The sequence below is a fragment of the Rosa rugosa genome, chromosome 6 (assembly GCF_958449725.1).
Source record: "Rosa rugosa chromosome 6, drRosRugo1.1, whole genome shotgun sequence".
In the NCBI taxonomy this organism is placed as follows: Eukaryota; Viridiplantae; Streptophyta; class Magnoliopsida; order Rosales; family Rosaceae; genus Rosa; species Rosa rugosa.
In genome coordinates, this window is record NC_084825.1 from 45,864,883 (window position 1) to 45,892,248 (window position 27,366).

The 27,366-nt window shown below is 37.3% G+C and overlaps 3 protein-coding genes and 2 non-coding genes across 9 annotated transcripts; 1 reads left to right on the forward strand and 4 right to left on the reverse strand.

The window, feature by feature from the left end:
• Window positions 1-1,223: 1,223 nt before the first annotated feature.
• On the reverse strand, window positions 1,224-1,375 carry LOC133719075 (U4 spliceosomal RNA). Its single transcript, XR_009850805.1, has one exon. It is a non-coding gene; the product is annotated as a U4 spliceosomal RNA (small nuclear RNA).
• A 783-nt stretch (window positions 1,376-2,158) lies between these two features.
• Window positions 2,159-4,614, forward strand: LOC133715802 (uncharacterized). 4 transcript variants are annotated; one of them, XM_062142457.1, is made up of 6 exons: window positions 2,159-2,681; window positions 2,780-2,881; window positions 2,954-3,040; window positions 3,140-3,202; window positions 3,307-3,408; window positions 3,838-4,613. In XM_062142457.1, the coding sequence occupies exons 2-6, from the start codon at window positions 2,804-2,806 to the stop codon at window positions 4,312-4,314; spliced, it is 807 nt and encodes a 268-aa protein (XP_061998441.1). In that variant the 5' UTR covers window positions 2,159-2,681; window positions 2,780-2,803; the 3' UTR covers window positions 4,315-4,613. The 4 variants fall into 4 exon arrangements, with proteins under 4 accessions (XP_061998441.1, XP_061998439.1, XP_061998443.1 ...); XM_062142459.1 differs by having other exon boundaries at window positions 2,163-2,881; window positions 3,838-4,086; window positions 4,190-4,614; XM_062142458.1 differs by having other exon boundaries at window positions 2,177-2,881; window positions 3,838-4,093; window positions 4,190-4,610.
• Window positions 2,216-2,332, reverse strand: LOC133719076 (U5 spliceosomal RNA). The gene has a single exon (XR_009850806.1). It is a non-coding gene; the product is annotated as a U5 spliceosomal RNA (small nuclear RNA).
• Window positions 4,615-4,979: 365 nt separating the features above from the next.
• Window positions 4,980-8,375, reverse strand: LOC133715112 (B-type cell cycle switch protein ccs52B). The gene is made up of 10 exons (XM_062141476.1): window positions 7,685-8,375; window positions 6,929-7,051; window positions 6,696-6,800; window positions 6,410-6,589; window positions 6,204-6,266; window positions 5,912-6,106; window positions 5,724-5,825; window positions 5,553-5,615; window positions 5,398-5,466; window positions 4,980-5,290 (listed from the first exon to the last, which is right to left on the reverse strand). Exons 1-10 carry the CDS (start codon window positions 8,174-8,176, stop codon window positions 5,237-5,239), a joined length of 1,446 nt encoding a protein of 481 aa, XP_061997460.1. The 5' UTR covers window positions 8,177-8,375; the 3' UTR covers window positions 4,980-5,236.
• A 351-nt stretch (window positions 8,376-8,726) lies between these two features.
• Window positions 8,727-13,468, reverse strand: LOC133717207 (actin-related protein 5). Of its 2 annotated transcripts, XM_062143881.1 has the most exons (12): window positions 13,202-13,468; window positions 13,034-13,104; window positions 12,669-12,793; window positions 12,480-12,524; window positions 11,843-11,945; window positions 11,508-11,617; window positions 11,148-11,257; window positions 10,973-11,063; window positions 10,463-10,885; window positions 10,026-10,153; window positions 9,474-9,813; window positions 8,727-9,386 (listed from the first exon to the last, which is right to left on the reverse strand). In XM_062143881.1, exons 1-12 carry the CDS (start codon window positions 13,300-13,302, stop codon window positions 8,880-8,882), a joined length of 2,154 nt encoding a protein of 717 aa, XP_061999865.1. In that variant the 5' UTR covers window positions 13,303-13,468; the 3' UTR covers window positions 8,727-8,879. The 2 variants fall into 2 exon arrangements, with proteins under 2 accessions (XP_061999865.1, XP_061999866.1); XM_062143882.1 differs by lacking the exons at window positions 13,034-13,104; window positions 13,202-13,468 and having other exon boundaries at window positions 11,843-11,950; window positions 12,669-12,762.
• Between the last annotated feature and the right edge of the window lie 13,898 nt (window positions 13,469-27,366).

Consider the following 27,366-nt stretch of genomic DNA (forward strand, 5'->3'; position numbering starts at 1 on the left):
CAACCATTATGATGCAATGGTTTTCTTAATCGTCTATCATTGGAGGTCACAAACAGCACCAGGAAGAGACGTTCTTGAAGCAGGATTGGAGATCTTCCTGGTTCATTGTGATATTCTTTTTCCTCTGACGCTTGAACTCACTCCTTATCAAGTGCACTCACGTCCTGACATTCTTGGTCTAATCAGTCATCCATCCACACTACGTGGCTAGCTATGAAATTTGCAGAAAGATTGCAAGCACCCTTCTGTGTAGGGAATTGGAATGTTAGGCCTCAAATTCGTGATGGTTAGACTCCCGAACACAAGATGATTACCCTTAGGTACTCTTTATTCTGTGTGCAAATTTCCAGATATGTAATTTGAAAGAGATCTTTAGGTACGCAGTAGAATAAAACCTTTACGTTTATGTAGATAGTCAAAGTCCTCTATGTATCCATTGCAGAAAAAATCACCTCAATATACATGGACAGCTGACATTGAAGCTCGAAGTATTGAGAATGGCACTGGAGTTGGAAGGCATGGATGGGAGTGGAACTGCATGCATGTCACATGTGACTGTGAGTCAACTGCAACTGCAAGCGGCTGTTTTTTCTGAAGTAGATTCACATTTTCATGACTACATTCTTTTTGTCATCATTATTTACCAATTTCTAGACAGAGCAGCTTGTTAGTATTCGTTTTCTTTACAATCATCATTGTTTAACATAGTGGAGCATTACAGATAGTTTCTAAATGACCAAAATTTTTGGTCATTTAGAGTGTACCTTGGTTGAAGCTAAGTCAAGTTCATTGATATCTTCTTTTTATAAACCAAATTGCCTGCTTTTCTATGTTATATAGACTTGTATGTTTGGAAGTGAATATAATACAACACATTTCTTATGTATCCATACATGCCATACATGCTTGTATTGGATTTGAATTGATTTTGAATCGATCTACCCAATACATGCGTGTACTGGATTTGAATTATAATTTCGGATCAATAATTGATTAACTGCTTCCATCATTATGTGCAACATTGGATTTGTTTCAGATTTCGAATCAATCCATTTTGTTGTTGCTACTCGCTAGCAAATACCAATTAATTTTGGTTTCACGAAAACGTTAGGCAAATCAAGACTCCAAAAATATTATTAATATAGCAATAAGATTAGGTTCAGCCCTCTTAATAAATTTTAAAAACATTCTATTTATGAAAATTTTAGAACTCGGATTTGTAGGGCTTTACCCCGAAGGGAGCCCTTCCAGAAATTCTCGAGGGCACTGAGCTTAACCCAGGCCCAGGAGGGGGTTTGGAAATAGTTTTCAACCAGCAATAGACGCGTCTCGGTTAGAACCTCATTAACTGCGTCATTGCCCCAAGCGCAAAGATGCTTTTTAGAAATCCCATAGCTCTGTTTTTATACTCCCCCAACTGCTCTGTGTATTTCGAATTCCTGATGTGGGACTAAACCATCTCACCCATATAATGGCTGTTCTCTTTGGTCTCTATCCCTCAACTTGTTTACTGTTGAAGGTTTAGGAATTCAAACTCCTCCATAAAAGTACATATATATCAAAGCTTTCCCTACTTGACCAACAGAGGAATGTAGAACGGAAATAATGTCTTTCAAAGTTGAAGGCTAGACCATATCAGTTACAAGTAGATCATCAGTAGTTCAGTACTCTGGAAAAAGAATCAAAATATTCTCTCGATCGAGGGATAAAGGATAATTACGAAGCTAGCTACAAACAGTAAGCGTTGATCTTGTGTACCTATTATATATACTTGTAAGAACTGAATTCCCAGTACTGGTTAAGTATTATATGCTTCAACACTGTTGAGAAGAATGCAGGATGATAATAGAGAATGAAAACAAAGCCGGCATTCAATGTGTTCAAACTTCAATTTTAATTCACTCAAAACAACTCAAGATCTATTCAAATCGAATGCGGTTGGTTCCGATGACCTCCAACTCGGACTGGTTTCAATTTCAAAAGTCATGATTGGACGAGACATTGAGGCTTCAGCTTCTAAGTTTCAGATTACATCATCTTCGGATTCTTCTACATAAGCAAACTTCAATGGGACAGACACTTGCTCTGGACTTCATTGGATTAGAATCATTATATACGAACTTTGAATCATATTTAGCAATGATGGGGGTTTTATTTAAACAACTCTCAGTTTTATTACCGAGTGGAGTCGTAAAGTTTTAACTTCAGTTTGAGGGGCACCCACAGAGGTGCGCCCTTCCAAAAATAGGCGTATGCCATTTAAAGCGCCGCGCACACGGTATTCTTTAGTAAAAGGCGAAAGAATAGTTCGCTCTGTGCTCAACGCATGGCTCCGTGCCTTACTCAAGCCAAAGCAGCTTTCTTTTATACTAGTAAAACTATAGGCTCTTCTACTCGTTTCCAATGTGGGACTTCTGGTTACCTTTCATTCCTCATAGTTTTAGTTCTAACAGTCCAACTTGCACAAACTTCACCTCAAGAATTCAGAGGCCATTCTTCTTCTCCCTCCAACAAAAACCATCCCTGCTTCTGAGTTCCTCAATCTGACTGATTTCACTACATAATTGTTTAATCCATTCATCGAAAAGCTTGGTGATTTAGATTGCTCTTCCTCTTCTTCCCAGCACAGACCTAATAGCTTCCTACTCTCTTATTCTTTTCTTTAACAGCTTTACATATCCGTAAGATTTTATTCACTTTTCACATAACCCACAACTTTTAAATCCTATTTTACCATCGATCTGTTCCAGTCTCAGAGAACAAATAATAGACTTTACAGGGTTTAGGGTTTATTGCGAAGAAGATGAGTGGAGTAGGAAAGCCGGACTTTTTCTACAGAGAAGCTCAGCGCCTGGGTTATGTAGCTCGCTCCGCCTTCAAGGTAGTATTGACTAATTTACTTATTCAACCCAAAAAGTTGGTTTAATTTACTAAATCATCCATCTTTGAACAGCTGCTTCAGATACAGAAGCAGTACAAGCTCATAACACCAGGCTCCTCCGTTCTGGACCTTGGTTGTGCTCCTGGTGCTTGGCTTCAGGTCCTTTTTCATTTCAAAGATGCAAACTTTATGTTCACAATTGTAACTGCATACCTGTATGATTTGATACCATTGATGGGTTTTGCTTGGTATTGGTAGGTGGCTTGTCAGAGCTTGGGTCCTATTAAAAATGGTGGCCTTGTTGTTGGGATTGATCTCAAGGTCTCATACTCTTTTACTCTTATTTTAGTTCAATTTTTCGAGCTTTTGTGTCTGGTTTTCAGTACAGTTGATTACATAACTGGGTTTGTGAATGTGCAGAACAGAAGGTGAAGGTTCCAGCTATGCATTGTGATTCAAGGGTTCAAACTGTTTGTGCTGATGTTATGAAGCTCCCTAAAACCTCAGTCAGGGAACTTTCTCCTCAGGTTTCTTTTTCGTTGAATTAACACTGTTGTGATTTATGGGTTCAAAATGCTTGCCATGATTCATGTCCTCAGTTTGGGGCCAATTCAATCTCCATAGGGACTTGTTATTCCAAGAATAGTGTTGACCCTTTTGGATTTCTTAGTTAACTATGCTGCATGGCCTTCTAGTCGTTTTGAGCAGAACTTGTTATTCCAAGATTTATGTTTTGATACACCTGTTATTCTACTGATTATGTTGGCCAGCAACCTTGTTCTACTGCCACTTGTTATGTCTTTTCATTGCTTTCAAAAAATTTCAACAGTGAAACATCTTACTGTGAATTCCAACTTGAAAATCAACATTAGTCTTCCTTAAGGCAAACCATTTTCAGGATTTTTGACTAGTGTAGGAATACAAGGATTTATGATTTTATCCTTGTATTTGTGCAGAAAGGGTTTTCTGTGATACTCTCAGATATGTGTCCCCTCGTTTCTGGGATAGCAAGTAAAGATGCAGCTTTATCCCTCGAGTTAGGTATGCAAGCACTGGATTTGGCTGTAGGTGGAGCAGCATTAGCTAATTCCAACAATGAAACTCAAGTGGAAGGAAGTCTTGGTGGAGCAATTACAAGTTCAGATGTTAATGGTGTATTGAAAAGGGGTGGTCATCTTGTCATAAAACTTTTAGAGAGTGAAGATGTGCAAGGTTTAGCTTGTCCTAAACCTTTTTTTAAAAACAGGTATCTCATTGCACCTCTGTTTGGATTTGTTGTTAACTGCTTTCTTGTTATGTGTTCTGTAGATTTCAACCGCATTTGCAAACCACTGTTTAGAAAGGCATCATTGTTGAGGCCTAAAGCTACAAGATCATCATCAAGAGAGATTTATTTGATATGTCAAGGTCTGCAGTCACAAGCAAGAACATAGAAGCAAGAATGTACCCCAATTGCAAGTGCAACAGATTGAACCAGATCAATTTAGCAGGAAATTGCAGTTATCTGCAATTATTTATTTCTCAGATTGTAGTCGAGTCTCAAATCATGGTTTGTTTGTTCATTAAGCTGGCCAACTTCAGCTATTCTTGTAAAGTTTTTGCTCAAATTGGATATGTTACTGAAGAATGCATGGCTTGCATTATGGTTTTGACTATGAAGGCTACAAGTTTATTCCCTTTAGCGATGCAAAGACTGGCTCTCTTTGATCTTTAAAAAAGAATCAACTTAATTTATGTCTCTTGCTACTTATGTATCACTGTATCCCCACATTTATGTCCCGCATTTTTGGAATAGAATCAGGATCATTCAAGAGATTTATATTCCAACAGCACATACTGCACGTGCTTTCTGGAACACGAATGAACTTATGAAATTGTACAAGGGAAGATCAGAAGCACAACAACTGGAAAATGTAGATTGTATATTCAAATTCGCCCATGGTGTTACGTGTTCTAGAAGAGGAAAACAGTACAAAATTTGAAACATCCTGAAGTAAAAAAGAATCAACTTAATTTATTGTATATTCAAATCTCTTCATGGGCGAGTGTTACGTGTTCTAGAATAGGAAAACACTACAAAATTTGAAACATCCTGAAGTAAAAAAGAATCAACTTAATTTATTGTATATTCAAATCTCTTCATGGGCGAGTGTTACGTGTTCTAGAATAGGAAAACACTACAAAATTTGAAACATCCTGAAGTAAAAAAGAATCAACACTCTCTTGCTACTTATGTATCACTGTATCCCCACATTTACATTATAGACCACTTCATATGTTCAACACAGTCTCCTCGAATCTGAGTTCATCCTACTGACCAAAAACTTCTGTAACTTTGCATGATGCTAGAGAGTCTCATCGGATTTGAGTTCGTCCCAATGACCAAAGACCTGTTTCTTTGCATGGTGTCTGAAATTTGAAGGAAATTATAGGTTAAGATCTCAGCGGTTGCAGAGATTTCTGAGCAGCTTAAAATTTGAGAAGTGTAAAGTGATTTGGATCAGTAATATACATACCGGAGTTTTTACCGAAGGAAACACATTCCAGAATCTGAGAGTTTCATCCCCAGCACCAGTGACTATTGTCTGCAGAAAAAGCAATTTCAGTTGAGTTTAACATGAGATTTTGACTGTTAATGAATGCTAAAGCTATGAAAAGAGAGATGCAATACCTGGCCGTCTGGTGACATTGCAAGGTACAGAACTCGCATGCTATGGCCAGTTAGAGTGGCAACCTATAAGTGTATTCCAACACGAGTTAGAAAGAAACATACAAGTAACTCCACAAATCTAGTCGACTGAAATGAGGATTTAGAGAGTTTAAAAACACTAAGAGGCTGAACCTTTGACATGGATGGATACTTCCAGACCATAATTTGATTTTGGGAATATCCATGAGTGCTAACTATCTCATTCACATTCTTACTCCATGCAAGATTGCAAACCTGAAAATCAAGGTAGCAACAGTTGTGAGATATGGTCAGAATAGCAATAAGTATGTTGGTGCGCATAAAAGGTGTACAATAATAACCTGGCTTCCCGTGTCAACGCTGTTCAACTGGTGGCCATTTGCAGTGTTCCAGAAGCGTATACATCTGTCAGCAGTTCCACCTCCAGAAGCAAGAAGGCCGCTCTGGTGGGGTGACCAAGCAATGGCCTTTACTGCAGCTGTGTGCTCTGTTAGTCTCAACGCAGGTTGCTGAGAGTGCTGGTTCCACACCAAGAGCTGGTCATTAATATGACATTGTTAGCAATTGACTAGAAATACAGCTAAGTGAAGTGTAGAAGAGAGAAAGACAATGGAAAAAGTTAGTATTAGATACCTGATTATCATTGCCACCAGAAGCAAGTTCCCTGTCATCATTGGACCATTTCAGCCCGCATACCTGAAGAATTGAAATTTAAGAAATGTTAATATTGTATTATTGCTTCATTTGCAAATGCTATTTGATTGCAGGTGATACAATGAAAGAGTTGGGATGTGTAAGGTTTCAGTTTCAAAAGGAGGACTAAGTATTAAAATCTTCACCTCAGACTTGTGGCCAACAAGCTTGTTGATGCAGTCATTTGAAACTCGCATATCATGTTGAAGGATGTTCCGGTCTCGGCTTCCTGAAGCTAGTATCCTTGAGTTCCATGCCAAAACACCAGTTCTTGTTTGATGTCCACTCATTGTTCGGACCTTCTTGCATTGAGTCCCATCCCAAACCTATAACAAATGCATGAATAAATGATCATCTGAAACTATATCTTCATGAAAGGAAAAATACACTAGTCTAAGAATCAAAGGGTAAGCAAGTCAAACAATTAGCTACCTGAACTTGGCCACCGTTTGTACCAATTGATAAATATGAACCCTCCTTAGTCCATTGGACAGAGCAGACGCCATCATTAGGCCCCAAGTCGCAGAGTCTTGTCACCTAAGAAAACCAATATATCACATTCATCAAGTTGTTGTTTTGGTAGTAAAAAATTAAAGGGCACACTCTAAAGAGAAAACTTTTGCAACGAAAGAAATTTAAGCCTAGGCTAGTAGTACGAAACTCACCTTGCTGTTTGATGCATTCCATAAATAAACTGAGGTTCCCAGTCCAACTGCAAGGACATTTTGCGAGGACCAGTCCACCAGATTCAAGTAAAAGTCATCTTGAAGTGATGGAGCATCCAGAACCTGCAACCATGTATTATTCTTGTAAGATGCATTTCCCATTTAAATTAGTTCTTTAGTCATAAACCAATTCTTTAACTTATTCTAGCAGCTCTAATTCACAGTCATGAACAATTAACTAAGAACTACATCTAAAATGGCATGATTACAGCCTCAAATTCAGCTAGACCAGCTAGTTGGTTCAACACATTGACACAAACAGAATAACCTATTTTCATTCCTACTGAATCCTAATGGGTTTCCTCCATAAAAATGTGCAAAAGGAACAAATTTTTTTTTTTTTGAGACTAGGGTATCCGAGTCTTTGACCCGACTATTCCCTAGGTCCCCCGCCTGACCCCACAACATTTGGGGAACTGGAAACTCTAGCAATTGCTAGGTGGGTACCTTGGGAGAGGATCGAACCCCAGACCACTTGGGAGCAAACCAAGGGCCTGACCGCTAGACCAACAACTCTTTGGTAAAAACAAAAGGAACAAACTTGATCCTCAGATTCAGCTGCTTTGATCATCATATACACACAAAAAAGTTAACTTAATTGCATTCCCAGTAAATCCTAATGGGTTATCTCCATATATTTATGCACAGATTCATAACACGAAAGTAAAAAGGTAAGAGATCCGGGATAAAAATTACCTTATGGGGTGTCTTGGGGACCTTTCTGGGAGGCTTGGGAGGGGTACAGCTCTCATTCGAAAACCCACTATCATGCCTCAAAATAGACGGCGAATACGGCGAGTTTGGCCCGGAATGCTCCGTCTTGAACCGCAACATGTTCTTGCTGGGACTAATCGGCGACGACGCCACCTGTCCTCCTCCACCTGCAGGAGAAGAAAAAGAATCGAAATCAGACCCAAAAAGCTCCGATCTCAACAGCCTCTGGTAGGCCTCGTTCCCGCCGTCCTTCACCGGCGACGCCTTGTCGTTCAGCCCAAACTGGTGGAGCCTCGACGACGACCGGCACGGTATGAACCTGTCGCTGCACGTCGAGGTCTTCGACGGCGACGACGACGAGAGGCTCGAGATCCCCCGGAACGAGCTGGAGAGCGAGTCGAGTCGCAGAGTCGACTCGGACATCCCGGTTGGGAGGTTGAGCCCGGTTTTCCGTGGGGTTTGCGGTGAATCCATTTCTGGGTTTTGTTTGGGTTTGGAAAATTGATGGAGGTGGAAGAAACCCAGATCGGAAAATGCCTCGTTGTGTGGGAGCAAGGAGGGCTTTGGGGGTTTGGAGTGAGGAGGAAGACGAAGACTTGGGTGCTCTAACGGTCATATATTGGAGCGGTGTTGGGGCATTGGGTACCTAATGCTCTAACGGTCATTTCCATTTATCGATCTCGTGCAAGGCTGGCACTAGTTGCTATATATTCCTTTCTTTTTTCCTTTTTGGGTTGGGAAGGTTTTAGTTTGCTGAAGGTTCGATCTTGCCGTTGATTTTTAATCTCATCTTTCAATTTTAGTTGTGATTAACGAATCTGACATCGAAGGAATAGGTAGACGGTTTCGTCGGTTTCACTAATTATTTATCACGATTGGATTAGAGTCGACAAGGATGTGACTACCGGAGAGTATTTGGAGTTATTTAAGAATAATGCTAGATGAATGTGACAAGATTGAAAATGCCACATCTATTATCACAGATGTGGCACACCAAAAGGTTGTTCACCTTGCATTACTCTAATATGTAAACGCAACTCATACAACTTTCATTTGCAAATTGAATGACACAAGAAGATCAGCCCAATGATGTTAACAGTATCAATAATTCCATGTGTTGGTTATGAAAAATTGTGATTCAATAAGCCGTGACATCTAATGCCATATATGAACAATACTACAAGACATGGTATTGAAATTGGTATCTGCGGACTACGTCTTCACCCTTCTCATAATATTCCTGCTTACTGAAAGTTTGTACTGGGAACTGGGGGGAAGCAGCGTAAGCAGAAGCACCACGCCATGCATCGAGAGTTGGATTCAATGCTTTGACGACCCTTATAGGTGAACCACATGGCGAAATCATCCGGATTCCAGCTTCCAAGCGCTCACTCATTCCAGGAAAAAGACTACTCCCACCAGTTAAAAAAATCGAACTGGTTAGCCTCTCCTCCAGCTCTGTGCTCTTAGATGGCAGCCTCCTTAGCGAGACCCCAGTCATCTCATCTAAGCCTGCCTGATCGATCCCAACCCAGTTGGGACGAAATAAAATTTCAGGGCAGCGGAACCTTTCAACACCAAGATCTATCCGAAAATCTTCCTCGGTAAGAGGACGAGTCCGTGGTGTTTCAAGTGATTGCGAGTTTCCATTTTCTGATCTGGGAACAAATGTCGGGTCTACTTCCTGCCACAGTAATGATCCACATTAAATACTAGGATTAGAGTGAAACGGGAATCATATAAAGCATTTAAGTGAACCAAATTAACAGACCCGAAGCCTAGAAGTTAGACGTGCCAACTCTGCTTCATCCGCATCCAGGCCCTCATCATCATCGTCATTATCTTTGCTCATTAGCTTGTATAGTTGCCAATCTTCATCTCTTGCACCAAAAGTATCCTCACCCTTGCCGCGATCAAAAGCTGCTGTGGTCAAAAGGCGCATTCTTTCCCTCTGTGCAGCATTTAATCTCTCGCCACGGCCAACATTTCCAGAAATATTATTCCCATTTGTCTGACCCCCATTTGTCTTGAGTCGTTTTCGCTGTTCCACTTTCTCAGAAAGATCTTTATATTTAGCAAGCAACTGCTCTTTATAAAGCTCGGGGTTCTTTCTACAATAGCCAGAAAGAGAGAAGAAAATTAATCTTTAAGAGGAAACTACCATATTGATGATGTGCAAGCTCACATAGAATGCTAGATGCTTATACCCCAACTCAGTTTTAATGACAAAATCTTTATTTCCAACTATAAGAATTACCCTTCTCTCCTTAAACCTAACCCAATATATTGAATTAAAATTAACAAAATGAGGTCAAGAACATACGAACGTCTTTGCTCATCTTGTTGGTTTCTCCTTTCTCGCTCCAGTTCTTCTTCATGGCGTTTCTGTTTAGCTCGCTGACGGCCTTCAGATGTGGATTTTAGAAACACCTGTCTCTTTTTCATCTTGAGCTGTCAAGAGAAAGTAAGAAATTTAAATATGAAATACTAGGAAAAAAAGGCTATAGGATTAACAATAATATCTTTGGATGACAGTTTCATATTTAGAGAAGCCCGAACACAAAAATCAGACATCCTCAGCTATAAACATCAGAATAATGCATAAAAGTCGATTCCAAGACCCAAGAGGAAGTCTTAAGGATGTATAAACAGGGTGCTCAGGACAATGAGAGTGCAGATTATACAGACATCTTCCAAGTGCAAGAAACAGCAACTCCAAAATGATGGAGAATGTGAAAGATACTTGGCATAAAAGCATACCTCTTCTGGAGTGCACTCGTGGTCAGGTTTATTTAAAAGATGAAACCTTTCTGCATCTGGTTTCTCCTCAAACTCAGCTTGTTCACCCTTTGCTTTTTGTAGAGATTGTGTTACTTTCAAAAGGGCAGATTCTACTTCCTTCCTGGAGACATATCCAGTCGCTGACAAGAAAGATCGTATATCATGCTCTTCCACCTGTTCAAGCTGCTTTAACAGAAATTCCAAACCATGAGATTCATTTTCTAGTTCATTTATCCTAGAAGATCTTTTCGCTTCAGCCATTTCTCGCAACCGTTGACCTTGTTTCTCTTTTATGGCTGCCTTTCTTGCAATCTCTTCTTCAGAAGGAGGCTCCTCAGTAGGTGGTGGAACCCATGGGAGCTGCCAAGACCTTGTTTTATCTTCAGCTTCCTTGGTTCCATTCTGCAAATAAATAAAGACGCAAATATTGCAACTGTTAAGTCACAAGCTTGGAAAGAACAATGGATGGGAAACAACAATTCACTATACCTGAAATAGCCGAGCTTCTGACATATAATCTAGAGCAATATAACAGTGCTCCATCTTCAAGTCTTCGACCTTCTCCCATGTAAACCTAGCCCTGTGTCATTAACATATATAATCAGAAAATTTACCTGACTGGTCCCTACTCAATTGAAGCAGAAAGCAACCAAATTCTACTCACATGTGATGGGGGTATTTAAGTGAAAGAAGTTGCTTCAGATAGTCAGTGATGTGGTACCCACCAATGTTAGTCCGACAGCATCCTTTATACTCAGGCTCACCATCAATAAACTGGGAACCAAGCACAAAATCATGGTCAACCTATAACAATCAAGAGAGTGGGACTTGGATGCATTTATCATCCAATCAAGTTCTTATCTATTATGAAAACATATAGATTGAACTGTAATACTTAGAATCTTGCAAAGATGTAATACATGCTAATATACATACAATTTACCGCATAGACTTCAGTCCTGGATGTATATTTACTCTATATCATTACTTAAGTAGAATAGGAACCAAGACCAAAAAAGCATACCGGAATAACATGAGTAGTCATAAATCCAGGACAGATAGCAAGACCGTCTTTATTACAAACCCCATGATGTTGATTATACTTGTAGCTGAATGCAGCATCAACACCATATGCTGTAGGCATGGAAATGGAAAAGTAAATAATCAGGCGGATAAATAGACAATTACTCATGACCAAAAACCAGTGTGGAAGCATGTCTGAAGGAGAGGAACAACAAATAACGTCAAAAGATGAGAGGAAATAAATCACAATCCCATAATGATAACCCTTAACACACTGGGCTGATTATCTGGAGACATGAATAACCTTTTAATTATCTGGATCAGGTTAAACTTTACCTATCGATGGGACTCCATATGTGTCAAATAGTAGTTCCGCCATCTTACTACGAGACTGAAATGGGTTGCATACGCATTCTGTAATCAGGATAGGATGATCAATCTGTTCTGTCATCAAATGCGCACAAAGTTAAGGAAAATGTCTTACTAATATATAAGCTGATCTGAGACCTTCACTAACAGAAACAAAGCATTTTGATTATGTATGAAAATGGAGAAAGACAATACTATATTACTGCATCATTCATGCAAACTAATATGAGCATCACGTACTAGTCTTATAGGCCATTCTCATATGGTGTCCAAATGGCACAGATATCTAATTTTGGACCTGAGAACAGGAACCTCCTAAAGATCTACACCATAACAGCACACCAGAGATTTTATCAAGTTACCAACCAAAACACAGAACATTAATATATAGTGTTATCCACACCATAACCCATTGACGGCATGGTGCAAGATGTGGTAGCAAACTAGCAAATAAACAATAGCCTCAACATAAAATAAAAAAATCATGACAGAATCGAATTTTCTAAAAGATCACCCATTAGAAAATGAACTTTTACAATGGAAGTCCAGAGCATCAACAAGTCTAATGAAAATGAAGTGACGAGGTGTCCATTTTTAATCATACCTTTGATCCATCAGCCCCCAGTCGATCAAAAGCAAAGTCAAGAATCTACAGATGCAAGAAATACCAGTGAGGCTACAATTGGATTACTGCATAAATGAATTATACACAGCATACTTCAACCATGTAAACCCATCACATAGCCAGAGAATCAAATCCATAGTAAACAACAAGACCAGACCAAAAGCTTACATATTCCATTATTTCAAACTGGTAAACCACATTGTTATCAAAAGCCGACCGAGGTCCCGAGCGCGTGCAATCAAAGTATCTCAACAAAGCAACATCATGATCACCAACTATGGTCACAGTTTCACCTGGGCACACACATTTCTCTCAAAATTAAACACACTGGACTCAACAGTAATACAAATTACACATCAATAAGCTCCTGGAGACTAGTTGAACTAAGCTTTAAACACCATGCAACACAATGCAAAATCTATAACATATATTCCATATGGGGTTTCTAAAAGTATAAATCTTTTTCTAAAAAAACAAAAACCCAAGTTGAATTCAATACTGAATATGAAAAAGGAGCTCGTAATTGTGTGTACCAGTGACTTTGTGGCGGGGTCTCTGAACAATGTTGCGGAAGATAACACGAGGCTCTGGCTCTCCAGCCCATCTGAAATTTTTCCCAAATGACGTAAAATTAGTACAAATTCCAAAAAGAAATGCAGGGTGGGGTTGAATTAGGGTTTTGGGGGAATTGGGGTTTATACCCGATGCGGAAATAGGAGGCGCCATTGTCGATGACGATGGGGGTGGAGGAAGGGAAGCGCCGGTAATCGGTCTGGCGCTGAATTTTGGATATGAAAGGCATTGGATTTGTGTATGGCTACTGAAACCAAGACCTGGGTTTTTGCTCTCAGCTTCTGTTGAGGTTCATCGATGGCAGACGGAGAAGACTAGCAGAAAGTGGGCCGGTTAAGCCCACTGGTCTTCAACTCGAACCGGGTTGCCGCTAAAGGATTTTCTTCTCTTTTCATGGAATTTGCCGCTAATTTTTTTTTTATTATTATTTTATTTAGAAACTGAGGAAAATTATAATTTTGATTGGAAATATATATATATATATTTATCAAATTATCAGATTTCATCACATAAACTTAACACGTTTGGTTCCGGTTGTAAAGACTTAAGAATTACACATGGTATAGTTTTAAGTTAGTAAAGTCTTATGTGTCTATATATTCGTACAAGTCAATCTTGAGTGAAGTTGTCATATTTTTGAAATTGGTCTGATTAGGCAGTGCCTATGCCACATGAACAATTGTTAGAAGGGGTATTTTTGATTGACAGTTTCTTTTGTGATATCACTTAATTGGTTAATTGGTCGGATCAATCCAATTATTACACTATGTAAGTTAGTGATCATATGTCTACATGTACTAAGTAGATTTTTTTTTTTTTTTTTTTTTTTTTTTTTTGGGATAATACTTTTTTTTCTTTTAGATGTATGATAATACGTTCTCACGTCAAGTTAGGTTTCGTTAAAATACTTATTACAGATGGATTCTTGCAAACAAATTGAATATACATACAATTTGAGTTGATATCAATTCAAACACTCATGGCAAAGAACGCATATATGTATGCACACATCAAACATAGCTAGAAATATCAAATTAAAAGTGTTGCACCAAATCATAGTCCATAGGTACGTATAGCCATACCATGGACAACCAGGTTGGTCATACAGAAGAAGACAAGGTTGGCGAGACGACTGAAGAAGAAGAAGATGAAGATGGATACAAGACACCAAAAGATGTCAATAGTCGAATTCCACAACCAACGTCCCCGCCTCTGCCACCGGCAAGAAAGTCTTGTGACGATTTTTTGCCATGAAACAAGAGAATAGTCCACAAAAGAAGAAGAATGTCGAATTGTCGCCCATTGAGTTTGAACTTCTGTTTAGCGCGTATGAGGGCAAGTTTGTGTTTTGGATTTCCAGTAGCAATATTAGCCCTCTTGATAGAGTGAAGACCAGGCCCAAAATCGATCAAAAGCGTGACCCAAGAACGATTTTGTTGTGACTAATTGGATGGTAACAGCAGCAATTAGGACTGATTCCAGAAGATGGAGCTTATAAATGGATATGGTGTGGGAGCTAGATGCCTGTGAGTTTAGTGAGGAGGAAATTCCAGCAGTGGCATGGTTTTGGGTTGTGAGATAAGGCTATTTGTGTATTGATGGCAAGGTTTTTAGAGATGAAGCTTGATCTCTTGCTTGAAGTTTATGGGTCGTTCTGGCGTCCCTTCCAGCAGTAATGAACCTACTTTTTATAGTGAAAGTGGGAGGAGAAGATCGGTGCCAAGGACCAAGGGTTTTGAGGGAGCATTCTCAATTTTGGGGAGATGGTTCATATGCTTTCAAGCTTAGTTTTCTCCATGAAACTAAATAGTGAAAGGGGCTATGGAAAATTGTTCAAGCTATGAGATTAAAGGGCGGTGGCATAGGTTTAGGACGGCAGTCATTCCCAGAATTCGTGCTGCTGTGATCTTTGGAGGATTCTAATCCCCTAATTTTTGCTATTGTGAATCGTGATCATAGAGTTTAAGGGTTCTTGGAAATTGAAGCAGGATTATGAGGATATGAATTGGGTGGCTTCGATCTCCATAAATTATGGGCTCTTACAAGAAATGGTGGAACACCAATCCTAGCAGCAATTTTGATAGAATAATGTTTCTGGTTCGGGGAAGAAGATGACTCCAATAGACTTTGGGCTAGAGGCTAATCTAATGGACTTTGGGTGAAATGACTCTAGTAGGCTTTAGGTTTTGCTGGGCCTTCTTTGCATCCCTCTCACTAGCCCACATTAAAAATTTGGTGCGTCAAACATGAATTTTGGTTCCCAAGTCCAAAATTATTGACGAACTTTATCTTAATGATAGGCATAACAGGATCTGTTACCTTCCACACCACATCCCTTTATATAAGCCCCAAGTGTATAAAAGTAGTTGGGTCTACGTGTATTTCATGGTAATTTGGCGTAACGAAATCTTGAAGATGCATGTTAATTGCTTGATCATTTGGACTTGCATTATTTATAGTTAACTAGAGTGTTTCTTTTGGACTTCAATAGGCTTGTTTGAAGGCTCAACGAGATTGCGGGTTTAATGACTCATCTCTTCTGTGTCGCTCAGAAAATTGATTTATGGAATTTTGGGTGTCAACAGCATGCAATACCATCACAAAACTCCCAAGTATAGCATCTGTGCCTGAGACTCAAAGAGACTAATGTCTTCTGGAAGTATGCTCTCAGTCAAAGAGAAACGATTCTAACATTCTAACTTTGTAAGTGTTAACTTTATAAGTATATTTGTTTCCTATACTTATGATCAAATTTTCTTACTATATATCGCATGTTTCTGTTCTTCATCCTCTTTTCATCGTTAGTGTTTCATTAAATCTTCTGCTATATTATCTAGTCGTGGTCGTCAACTCGTCATGATGGAAATTTGATGTTTATGTATAATTTATGAGTAATGCTAGAGATCCCAAATGTTTATACCAAGGTCGATTACCAAATGATGTGGCACACACCAACTCATCAATATCATTAAGGAATTTCAATAACATGGATTTGTTTATTTAATTAAAAACACAATTGAGAAAAGATTTTGTATACAAATTGTGGAAGAAAAAATTACAAACCCTAAACTTTTTGACATATTTACATGTGAAGAAGAAGCAATTTGCCATTAGAGAGCGTACCAATAGTACTGCAGCAGCTCTCTTCTAACGACTTATTTGAAATCCTCTCTCATGTCTTCTCTCTTGCTCTATCGGTCAAGACTAAAAGACTTGGGAAAGTTTTGATCTTCAAAAAACTCATAATTCCATGAAAACAACAAATGGGGAGTGTACTCCCCATGTATTTGGATTTGTGCAGACTTTTTTTAAATGACAGACTTTTTAAAAAGTCCACAGACTCTTTAAAAATTTGATGGACTATTATTGATTTCTTAAAACCATTGATTTTAGCAACAGACTTTTATAGATTCATGAAAACCTATATACTTTATTATGAATGACTTACAGATTTCCTAGCATGTACAAAATATAAAAACAAAAAACAAAACTAAAGCAGTCTAAACACAAAACAAGATAATAACTCGTTGCCTCTTCAATGCTCAAGTATATTCTAAAAGAAATGAACTCAAATGAATGAATGTTACTCTGTCTAGCTAGTTTGTTCTCATTCCTAATCTCCCAACAACATAAAAATACAATATAGATCACTTTATGTTTATGGTTAATTATCCTCATCAATTTTGTTTTCGCCGATTAACATATATCATAACAATATTGGTCAATGTAACAATATTGGTCAATGTCTTGATCTATAATCAATCAATTGAATTTCAATTGTTCAACCTTTCTTTAAACCATAATATAAATTCAAATAGATAAGAATAATTAATAAGATAAAATTCAGTATGTCATAGCAACACTGTTCAAGATTCTAAGGGTAGACCACAATATTTGGGTTTTAGGGTTTCATAAATTATTTTTATTGCTATTAGGGTTCGAAGTATCACAATTTAGAAAAGAAAAAAAAAATCACATTCAACAACTACAATGAACATGTTGAGTATCAAAAAACGTTGATATCATAAAAGATTAGAGAAAAAACAAAAAATCAAGAAAGAGAGATGATGAAGGACCAACCTCTTCGTGCGCAGAGAGAAGAATTTTGATAGACAATTTTTTTTTAAGAGGGAGCTTTGATAGATGTTTTCAAATCTTTGGTCTGGAGGCTGGAAAATTATTGGAGTTTGGTATTTATAGTTAACACTACAAAGTCCATGATTATCCATGATTTTCTAATTCCATAAGTATGAATGATATTTTGAATACCTCTGTATTTTTATTCATTTTTAAAAGTTCTAATTAAATACCTCTGCTCGTTTTGGGCCTTTACAATAAAACCCGGTGCAAGGTCTTTGTGTGAATTCTATCTAAAAAAGGTCTTTGTGTGAAGAGTACTTAATCTTTTGAGTCTTTTTCCAGTGGAAGAGAACACTTAATTAAGTATAATTAGGACTATCACTCGGTCAGCTAGAATCAGTTATATGCATTAGATGAAAGTTCCCTCCTGCAAGGTCTTTCTGTGAATTCTATCGAAAAAAAGGTCTGTGTGAAGAGTACTTAAATTTTTTAGTCTTTTTCTGGTGGAAGAAAACATTTACTTAAGTATACATATAACTAGGACTGTCATTTTCAGCTAGAATGGGTTATATGCATTACACTTCAAAATTGAAGTTAGCTACCAATTATCAGCTTTTTAGTAATTTTCGATTTCGTTATTGGTTTCAGTTACCAAAAAATCAGTTTATTAAAGCTAAAACATCGATTGGTATTCGATTGATTCGATAATTGTCAAACCATGCACACCAAATGACAGCTCTAAATATATAGGCGTGATAGAAAAAAACTTGAAAATAATAGAGTTGAGAAGTTCACATGGTGATGGAAGGGAAAGGAAGGACAAATTTTGAAAAGTAGTGATAAAAGGTTTGAAAACTATGGAGTGGTGCAGGTGAGGGGGTCGTCCCTTTTGGTCGATCTGGATTTAATTATTGTACTATTGAATCAAATTGTGATTTGCCAGAGAGCCCAGAAGCATATACATCTCACTCATTAAAGAGAGCATTTGTACTAGCATTTGGAGTACAAATGCTCTCTGTTAGTGTCTCCTAGCTGGGTATTGAATCATTGTGCATTGCAGCATTGGATACCACTCCATCTTCAGGTGGATTTAGATTTTTTTAGGGTTCCATCAGTATTGCATACAAGAACTTCGATTAGGTTAAGTGTTAGGTGGCCGGCCTGTAGGTATCCCTTTTGAAACTGATCTAGCAATCGATTCATTTCTTGTTAAGGAAGATTGATGACTTTATGTTTGATTATGATGGAAAAGGATGTCAAATACATTTAGACCCTCAATTAATACATCATGGAATATTAGTTTTTGTTATACAGTATTGCTTTTGATTGTCATTACATACCATCACATTAGACATATATATATATATATATATATATATATATATATATACAACCTTGCTTAGGTGCGGATATCAAAACGTATGGATTTTCCATTTTTACCCACTTTCCGATCATATTTTCACATCTTAACCGTTCAGTTTTTAGATCTTAATGTATAGATCATCTCTACAAAATTTCAGCCAATTTGATGATCATTAAGGCATCCAAAACTGCAATTTACACGAACGAACCGAATCTGTCGAACCGGAACCGTTCATGTTTATAATGGTAAATTACAGTTTTGGATGCCTTAACGATCATCAAATTGGCTGAAATTTTGTAGAGATGATCTGAAAGTGGAGAAAAACTAGAAATCCGCACCTTTTGCTTAGGTGCGGATATCCGCAGCCAAGAAGGGCTTGTATATATATGCATGTCACACCAAACAATATAGTAGAATTTGTATCGGTTGATTTGTGAGGGTCGATTCTTTTTGTACCAAGGTTTAGAAAGAAAGTATCGACACACAAAGCACTATCGGCTAAGAAAATTAAACTGGATTACCAGTGTGATGCAAGAATATCAGATGACCTAGAAATATTAGTTAGTCCTAAGTAGTCGTTAGGACTTAGGACCCTTGGATGAATAACAACAACTTCCCAAACAGGTATTTGAATTCAAGACACAAGAAAAGAGGCTTTGAAATAATTTTGCCCTCTGGAGATCAATAAGAATAAGTGTACGTTGCTCTCTTTTAACAGGTGGGTAAAATCCCAAAGAAGTGAAGAACACGATCACCATCACTTTAGTACCAACTAGCTAGGCAAGTTGTTGTAGCAGCAGCCAAGAAAAAGAAACTCTCAACCAGCTGATCATGATCGACAAGCCTAAAGAGTAGACAATTTCTTGGATATATGTGAACTACTGCATGCGATCCATGAGCTCAACTATGGCGTCATATCATGATCACGTCGATCTCTCTCTCCTTGAAACCAAAAACAAAATCACCAGAGAAATAAAGTCCTTCAAAGCCTGGTTAGGTAAGCTAGCTTAGCCTATTGCATGGCATCATTATGAAATTTTACTCTTCTCTACGTACTTACGTACGTGTTTACTTTTACCCTCTGATATCTCAGAACTCAAATCAATCTATTCATCGCTCTGCTGACTCTGCTCGACTCTGTTTTCCACTAAAGTAAAAACATGAAAGAAAGAGAGTATGATCGAGAAGGGCACCTTCAAGAACTGTGTCAAAGAAAGGACCTACCCAAATGTGAAAGTCGTAACCTAACGAGCAAGAGACCCGCATAGCACACTAAGCTTCTGTGTGTGAGAGTCCAGTAGTACTCGATCATGAGTTCATGACTCAGATTCCTCTTAGCTTTAATTTCTTCTCAACTGATCAGTGCATTTGATGTGATATAAATCTTTGTCGATCTCTATACACGACTACCTAAAAATTCCTCGGTAAATTTTAAAGCAATGATCCACAGGTAGAAGGAATAGGTACATAGGGTTTTTGGATGCTTCAAGAACAAAGATTTGATATTGCTGTAGCTAAAATCTAGGGACATGACATGGTAACCAAGCTTCTTGATTTTTTTTTTTTTTTTTTAACACATACACCAAAGCTGAAAACGAGATAGATAGCTAGCGTGTACAGATGGATATCTATAATTCTACATATCGAAGAAGAAGGACAGCTGAAATTAGGCTTTGTGTGCAATGTGCAGGGCGAGGACATTATAGTTTCCAAATTGGGGTAACCTAATAAGCTATAGTACTTAATTTCTATAGGGTTGTACATATGGCAGTGCAGTATGCATCCCAGTACTTCTAAGCGAGATTTCAGGGCCTTCCTTGACATATCTCATCATTTCGATCACAAACTAGTTTTGGTGCACCGCATAATCAATCAAGTACATACATATAGTAGCTGGCTAGCTAGCTAGAGGTTAGGGTTTATTGGTTCCTGGAACGAAAAAGATGAAAATATTCCTCCAACTGTGCATTGCAGCAAAGTGTCTGACCACTTTGACAGCTTCGAGGTTCGAACCTAGGTTAGAGAGCACACCCAACTAGACAAGAACCACTAGGCCACTTGCAGTGGTTCTAATATATTTTTCTTGAATTATGTCTTAAAAGGAGGATGATAACGTATTTGACGAAAGGTCTAAAAAAATTATGACATATAGCTTTTATTTTTTTTCTTTGAACAAAGACTCATCTAGCTATTATCAGAGCCGAACACCTGGATATATATTTTATCAAAAGTTTTGTTGTCGTAGTGTTATTTTGTGTTCGTGCTAGCTATTAATTAATATAAGCTCTTGCATTTACCTACATAATTACTTATGGGGCCATAAATTAATGATGCTCTAGCTCCTTAGTATGGTCTTAATATTAATTAATTAAACAACTACTTGACTACATTAACATTTAACCCTTCCTCTTGTTGGACCACAGGTCGTAAAAGGAAGGGAAAATGGAATGGAAGGAAGATATATTTCTTGCTTTGCTTGGAGCCTTGGAGGTCTAGTGCTTATTACTAGGTATAAATGGCAGCTTTAATTCGCCACAAAAGAGGACAATTATCGAGATTGGAGGGTACAAGCCAAGGAAAAGATCATAGTCCCCACTGGTTTAATTTGACTCATGAGCTTGGCTGTACGTGAGAGAGAGAGTGATATTCACTCTTGCAATGAGCTGTGGCAAGAATGTGACGATGACCCAACTATCCAAGTCACATACCAACGATCCTTTTGGTTTTTTCAATTTTTGTTTATTTTTAATTATGAAATATTCAAAAAGCAATGAAATGTTTTCATATGATAGACACATGACAGATAGGACTCGTGTGATTGTGTATTGAAGCCATACATACATACATATAATATCTATTGACCAAGTCACTCATCATCTACATTTTCAGACGATGATGATGAAATACATTGAAAAATTATATTTGTATAACACTATAATGCATATATGATTAAGACTTTGATAGTTCAAGTGGAAAAGAGCCACCATATATATATGAACATCCATCATATCAAGTTATCAACCTCATTTACAAGAGGTTATGAGTCTCTCTCTATCTTCAATGAATCAGCAGACTTCTGGTTTTCAATTTCTCATAATACCGTCCTTAGCTGATTAGCTAGTATCAATATACGACAATTCTTGATACTGTACCATAACACCATTCAAACATAACACGAAGTCAACAAGTTTAGCTAGATTGGTTATTTTTTTACACGAACACGAATATGACACCATAATCTAAACACGAATAAAAATCGATCAATCGATCAATCCATATTGATCAATATCAATTACATATAATGCGGACATAATTGATTAGTATTAGATGAAAAATTAAGTTGGTCATTCCCCTTTCACTTCATAATATAGAGAAATATTAGGATTTTTTTGTTTGTAACTTTGTTTATATCACGATTAAATTAATTTATGTAAGTAATAGAAAAGTTAAACAAGATATAAATGACTTTAATTTAAAAATGCTAAAAGGATCAACCACAACGTATATAACACGAGGTGTATTGAGCTTCTACTCCATTTAGTCAAACAAGTCGATATAAAATTGAAGCAAGGAAAATATTCAGTGCACCGATGTGCACTTGCACCACTAGAAATTAACAGTTGGATAACATCAAGTACATTTTTTTGTTATTAAAAAAATATTATCTATAAATATTAACAGCTGAAATCTGCTAGTGCATAAAAGAATTTTCCTGAAATAATACATAAAATTACATCCACGAACACTTATAATGCTACCGATCAATCACTTATCATGATCGATCCGCGGGTGGTGAATGTGACTCTTACGGTGGAGGCTATCGCAGGAGCCCATTTTAATTAGTCGGCAATTGTCACGTAGCTTATTTCAGTTATTTTTGTTGAAATAGGCTTATAAGCTTATTTCAGTTATTAAGTACTAGTTAATTGCTCTATTAATTAATCACTATGAGTTATGATGGTCCACCATTGGAGGGTGTATTACACTATTTTCGCACAGTGACCAACATAGTGTACTCGTACGAGGTGGAGGTTAAGTAAATTAAAGAGCTACAAAGCTTGCCTAACGTTGTTCGATCTAAATGTTAGATTCCTCGATCTCCACCTAACCCTATATTTTCCCACCGTCCGTACAATCTGCATCCTTCACGCCGGGACTTCGATGTTGTCACATCAATTCATCAACTCACTCTATCTCTCTCACAATTTCCATTTTTTTCTTGCTACAAATAAGAGGCTTTTCTTGAACGCCATAATTACGATCAACTAGCCCAGCTTCTGATGAATTTGTTTTCTTGGTGGGAAACGATCTCCAAGGAATCGTACGTTTTTGCTGGTATTGCGCTTGTCTTGTATATATGCAAGTAATTATAAGGTTGGATATTGTTTGAGCCCAAAAGTACTGGTTTTGGAGCCAAACAGATACAGATGTTTTTAGTAAGGAGTCGTGTAATCTTATCTTAAGATATCGGAATCATCTCACCTTTCTTAGACTTCAATAATAATCTTATGTGTAATGACTATGTTGTAGGGATAATCCAATTCACAGTGATTTGACCTATAATGTTTTGTTAATTCAAATGCTCATTTTGTTGGAAAAGAAAAGGTTATAAGAAACCCTAGAGCTTACTTTTTTCTTTTTATTTTTTTTTCAAGAAATTTAAATTTAGACTTTCAAACAATATGTTGTTATGCGAAAAACGACATAAGGAGGACACAAAAAATAATAGTACAAAAGCATACCACAAAGTAAAAGTTGATGGAAATTTGTACGAAATGCGTCTAAATGAGAGAACATCGCATATAAATTGAAAAATGATCCAAATTTAAAAGAAAAAGAAAAGAGAGAGATTGGGCAGCGCATACATATTAATCTTTATAGTGGGAAATGGATCTTTCAGTTGAGAAAATGACCGGCATATTAAAATTGATCTTTTCAGTGGTGGAAATGGCCAATTCAAAATAATAAAGGGCTTACAGGTCACAATAATAATCACATGACTACTTGTGGGGTTAATATCAATCCAGACATTCAGTACTATAGTAAAGGAAATTCAACAATAACCTTACAGAAGTGGAATAGGGTGTGGGGATGAAGAAGAATGAGAAGAAGAAGAAAATAGAAAGAGCCTCATTACTATGTGCAAATGCCATAAATTGACTAGCTATAAATGCTCCGCATATCAAGTGAAATGTTATTGGAGCAAAATTGAAAATCCTAAACCAAAAGTTGACTGCATTCTTTCAGTAAAATCCAATTAATTAACTAGATCTGACCACCGTGTATATGGATGTGATAGGTGAATTAAGAAAGAGAGGGGCAAATAAGAGCTAGAGAATAGGGTAAAATAGATATGAAAATCGAAATCCCAACATAGATGATAGACCCACTAAAAGGGTATTAACTTGTGAGAGTTACTCTTAAAAGAAACCAACAATGGGAAATGAGGGATCAACACAAGGAACCTTAAACCCCAAGTTTAGGACCCTTGATTTATGAACGGGTCAGGGTCAGGGTGTCAAATCCGCCCCCAAACCCTTTTTCTTGAAGAAATGCTTGTGGAGGACGCAACAGTTTCTCCAAACCTAAACGCCACCTCCCCCAATTGAACGTTGTGGTTTCTTTTTGTGGTTGAGTTTCCGATTTTTTCCAATTCTGCTCATCTGTGTTAGTCTTTTCTTTAATTACTCAACTTTGCAGAGTCAGTGAGTGAGAGTAGAGTGAGAGTGAGGTCTTAAGGCATTAATATTATTCTGTTGACATCTGTTGGTACACAGACTGGGTCAGAGTGGTTTTAAAGCTCTTGGTCATTTTTTGGTACCAACGATTACGATTGATAACTGTTCACTCTTTGTGCCTAGCTAATCTCTCTCTCTCTCTCTCTCTCTCATCACCAACCAATTACCTATTCTCTCTCTCTCTCTCACTCATGACTTCCCCGACTCTCTTCCCTTTCACCTATTGGTCCGGTGAAGCTCCATATATTTATACCCCCAAGCCCTCTTTAGTTCCTCAACCCTCTTCAACCATTTTCTTTCCCTTCATGGTTTATTTAAGCACAGTCAGTCTTTTCTTCTACCTAGCGGAAGTGGGTTTCTTTTATTTTAACTATTTTTGTTGGTCTTTCATATTTGTGTAGTTCGACTCGTTCCTTCAGTAATAGTCCTAAACCCTTACTAGCCCCCCACTTTGCTTTTCTATTCTTGGTATATATCATCAGATCTAGGGTTAGAGAATTAGGGTTTCCTCCAGTCCTCCGCAGCCCTCTAATCCGATTTGGATGAGTCGATGAACGACGAAGATGATCTGATCTGATCTGAAAGAAAATCCAGTCAGTATTTGCGGGTGGAGCATCTTCAAGATTCACAATCTATAAGGGGCGTCTTAGGCTTAACTTTGTTGATAAAGCCAGCCCCTTAAGTTAGATATGGGAATCTTGATGATGCTGCAGCGGCAAATAAATGACTATTTTACACACTTGCAGCGACCTAGCTCTACATGGATCCATTACCAGGATGATGAACTTCAAAATCATGGTAAATATTTTTTAATTCTTTTATTTATAATTTTTGAGATGGATAGTGATGCTTAAGGATTTATTAACCATGCGAGAACAAGGACATATATTGTTATCTTTTAGTTTTAATCATGTACTTTAAATTCAATCTCGACAGTGATGCTTGTGATTCTATTGGCCGGTTGCTTTGTTTAAGTACTAAACATGGTTTGGGGTTTGTGTCGGTTAGCTTTTCTTCCAATTCCACTTGCCCCATTTCGATTTTTACAATTAGAATGGTTCTAGCTAGCTGTCCTCATTGAGAAATAGCCCGAGTTGTGGGGACCGGCCAGGACGATCCTTGATCTCAGTGGTTATTGTAGCTAAGAAATTCTGTTAAGTTATTGGAGTAATATCTCTGGGGATGTTGGGTAATAATTTTTCTGAGTTTGCAGAACTGGGGATTTCAGGAATGTCTGTACTTCTGGGCGAAAATGTGTACCCCATATTGATTTCGCCGATCATTTTGAGCCCTGTAAGATATTTCATGACTTATATTCCTGCAGCTAGCTTTCGCCAGATTGGTCACCATCTTTTTCTTTTGAGACATGATTTTGTTTGGAATATGGAACAAGTCATACCCCCAATAATGTATTTTCCATGGCGAGGAGGCCGTACTAAACTGAAATCTACCGTTTACTTTTTACTGGGTCTGTATTCACAAGAGAATGCTTTTATCTAATAATAGCAGTTGTGAAAATGGGGTGATTTTTACTGCTTTTATATATAGATGATGCTGAGTACCATTTTAGGGTTTCGATAGTGTAACTCCACACATCAATGTAGCAGTTCACTATATATGATGATTTTCTTAACATTATGATCCAAAGGAAACGCTTTAGATTTCATTTCATCCAAGTTTTTGTATGCATGTGAGTCTGTTTTGCCTTAATTCACTCCTGTGAGTAACATAGTGTGAGTGATTTGTCTATCTCGCTGTTGATTTACAACTACTTCGATCTGTCCAAAACTGTGAATTACCTCTTGATGATGTTTCAGTAGCTGTCTCATTTCACAACAGCTTAATGCTCTTAATTTGCTGTATATCATTGGAAAACATTGATGATCTTGATTGCAGTGGTTGTGTATTTATATGCAACAATTTTGCAAATATATCCTAAAATGAAATACATGTCAAGGCAAACCTTGTGCATCAGAAACAAATTTTAACCTACTATATGCATGTGCATTTATAATATACTCCAATAAATTTAAAAAGATCTCTCACACTACTCTTTTGGAATATTACTCCAATAACTTTAGAAGGATCTCTCACACTACTCTTTTGGAATATTACTTGCACTTTTATTCCATGAGGACTTGGTTTCTCCATACATTATAGATCGATCTGTAGCTAGGAGATTGAACTGAGCATAGATTCCTTGGTTTCTCCATACATATATGCATGCATGTAAGCTTGAATGGATCAGAATTTCCCTCATTTTTGTTGTTGTAATGTTTAATACATTGCCTCTTGTTGAATCTCAAGTTAAAGCACGTATCTTGAATACATCCTGTGCATTTGAAGGGTTTGCTAGGATAGATGAAGAGCCAGGATACATCCTGTGCATTTGAAGAGGCAGAGCTTCAACCTATTAATTACTGAAAATCTGCCTCTTCATTTTTTCTTTTCGTTTATTCAATTTGGAGATACTATTGTCAAGGTGTAACTTTTTATAAGAGAGTGAAATTCACATTCCCCATTTCATAATTATATTTCATGTTTCCTTTTTTAGTAACTTGAATTTTTGTCTTTAGTAACTTAGTTTTGTCTTTTTATAAGATTTCAATAAAAAAAATAGGAAGCTGGATTTCATTTCTCCTTTTTTATTTTTATCAGAATCTCTATGTTATCCTATTGTTGAAAATGAGTTTGTCATTATCTACCCATATATAACAGCTTTAAATCGTGTTCTTTTTAGGTCATACATAATCCACAATTAGAACGTTGGGAAAAAGTTTTAAAATGTATTTTCTTTTATTTTGTATGTTTAATTATGTCCTTTCTCATTTTAGCTTCGAGTTTATGAAATAAATGAAATATTTTAGTAAAAAAAAAAAAACTTTGTTTTTCCCCAAACTAGCTAGTTTTGGACTTTGGTAGTCTGGTCATTTAAAATCGCATCCTAGTCTGATGGATACTTGTATAAACATGCGATTCAAAGGAAGATACTTGATTTATACACTAAAAAGGAGAAAGATACTTTCGTTGTAGATGATCTGAGTAACTTGTTCCATATATAAGTTGGTATACACATTAATTGAACCACCCAATTCAAGGTTCAGTTTCTGAG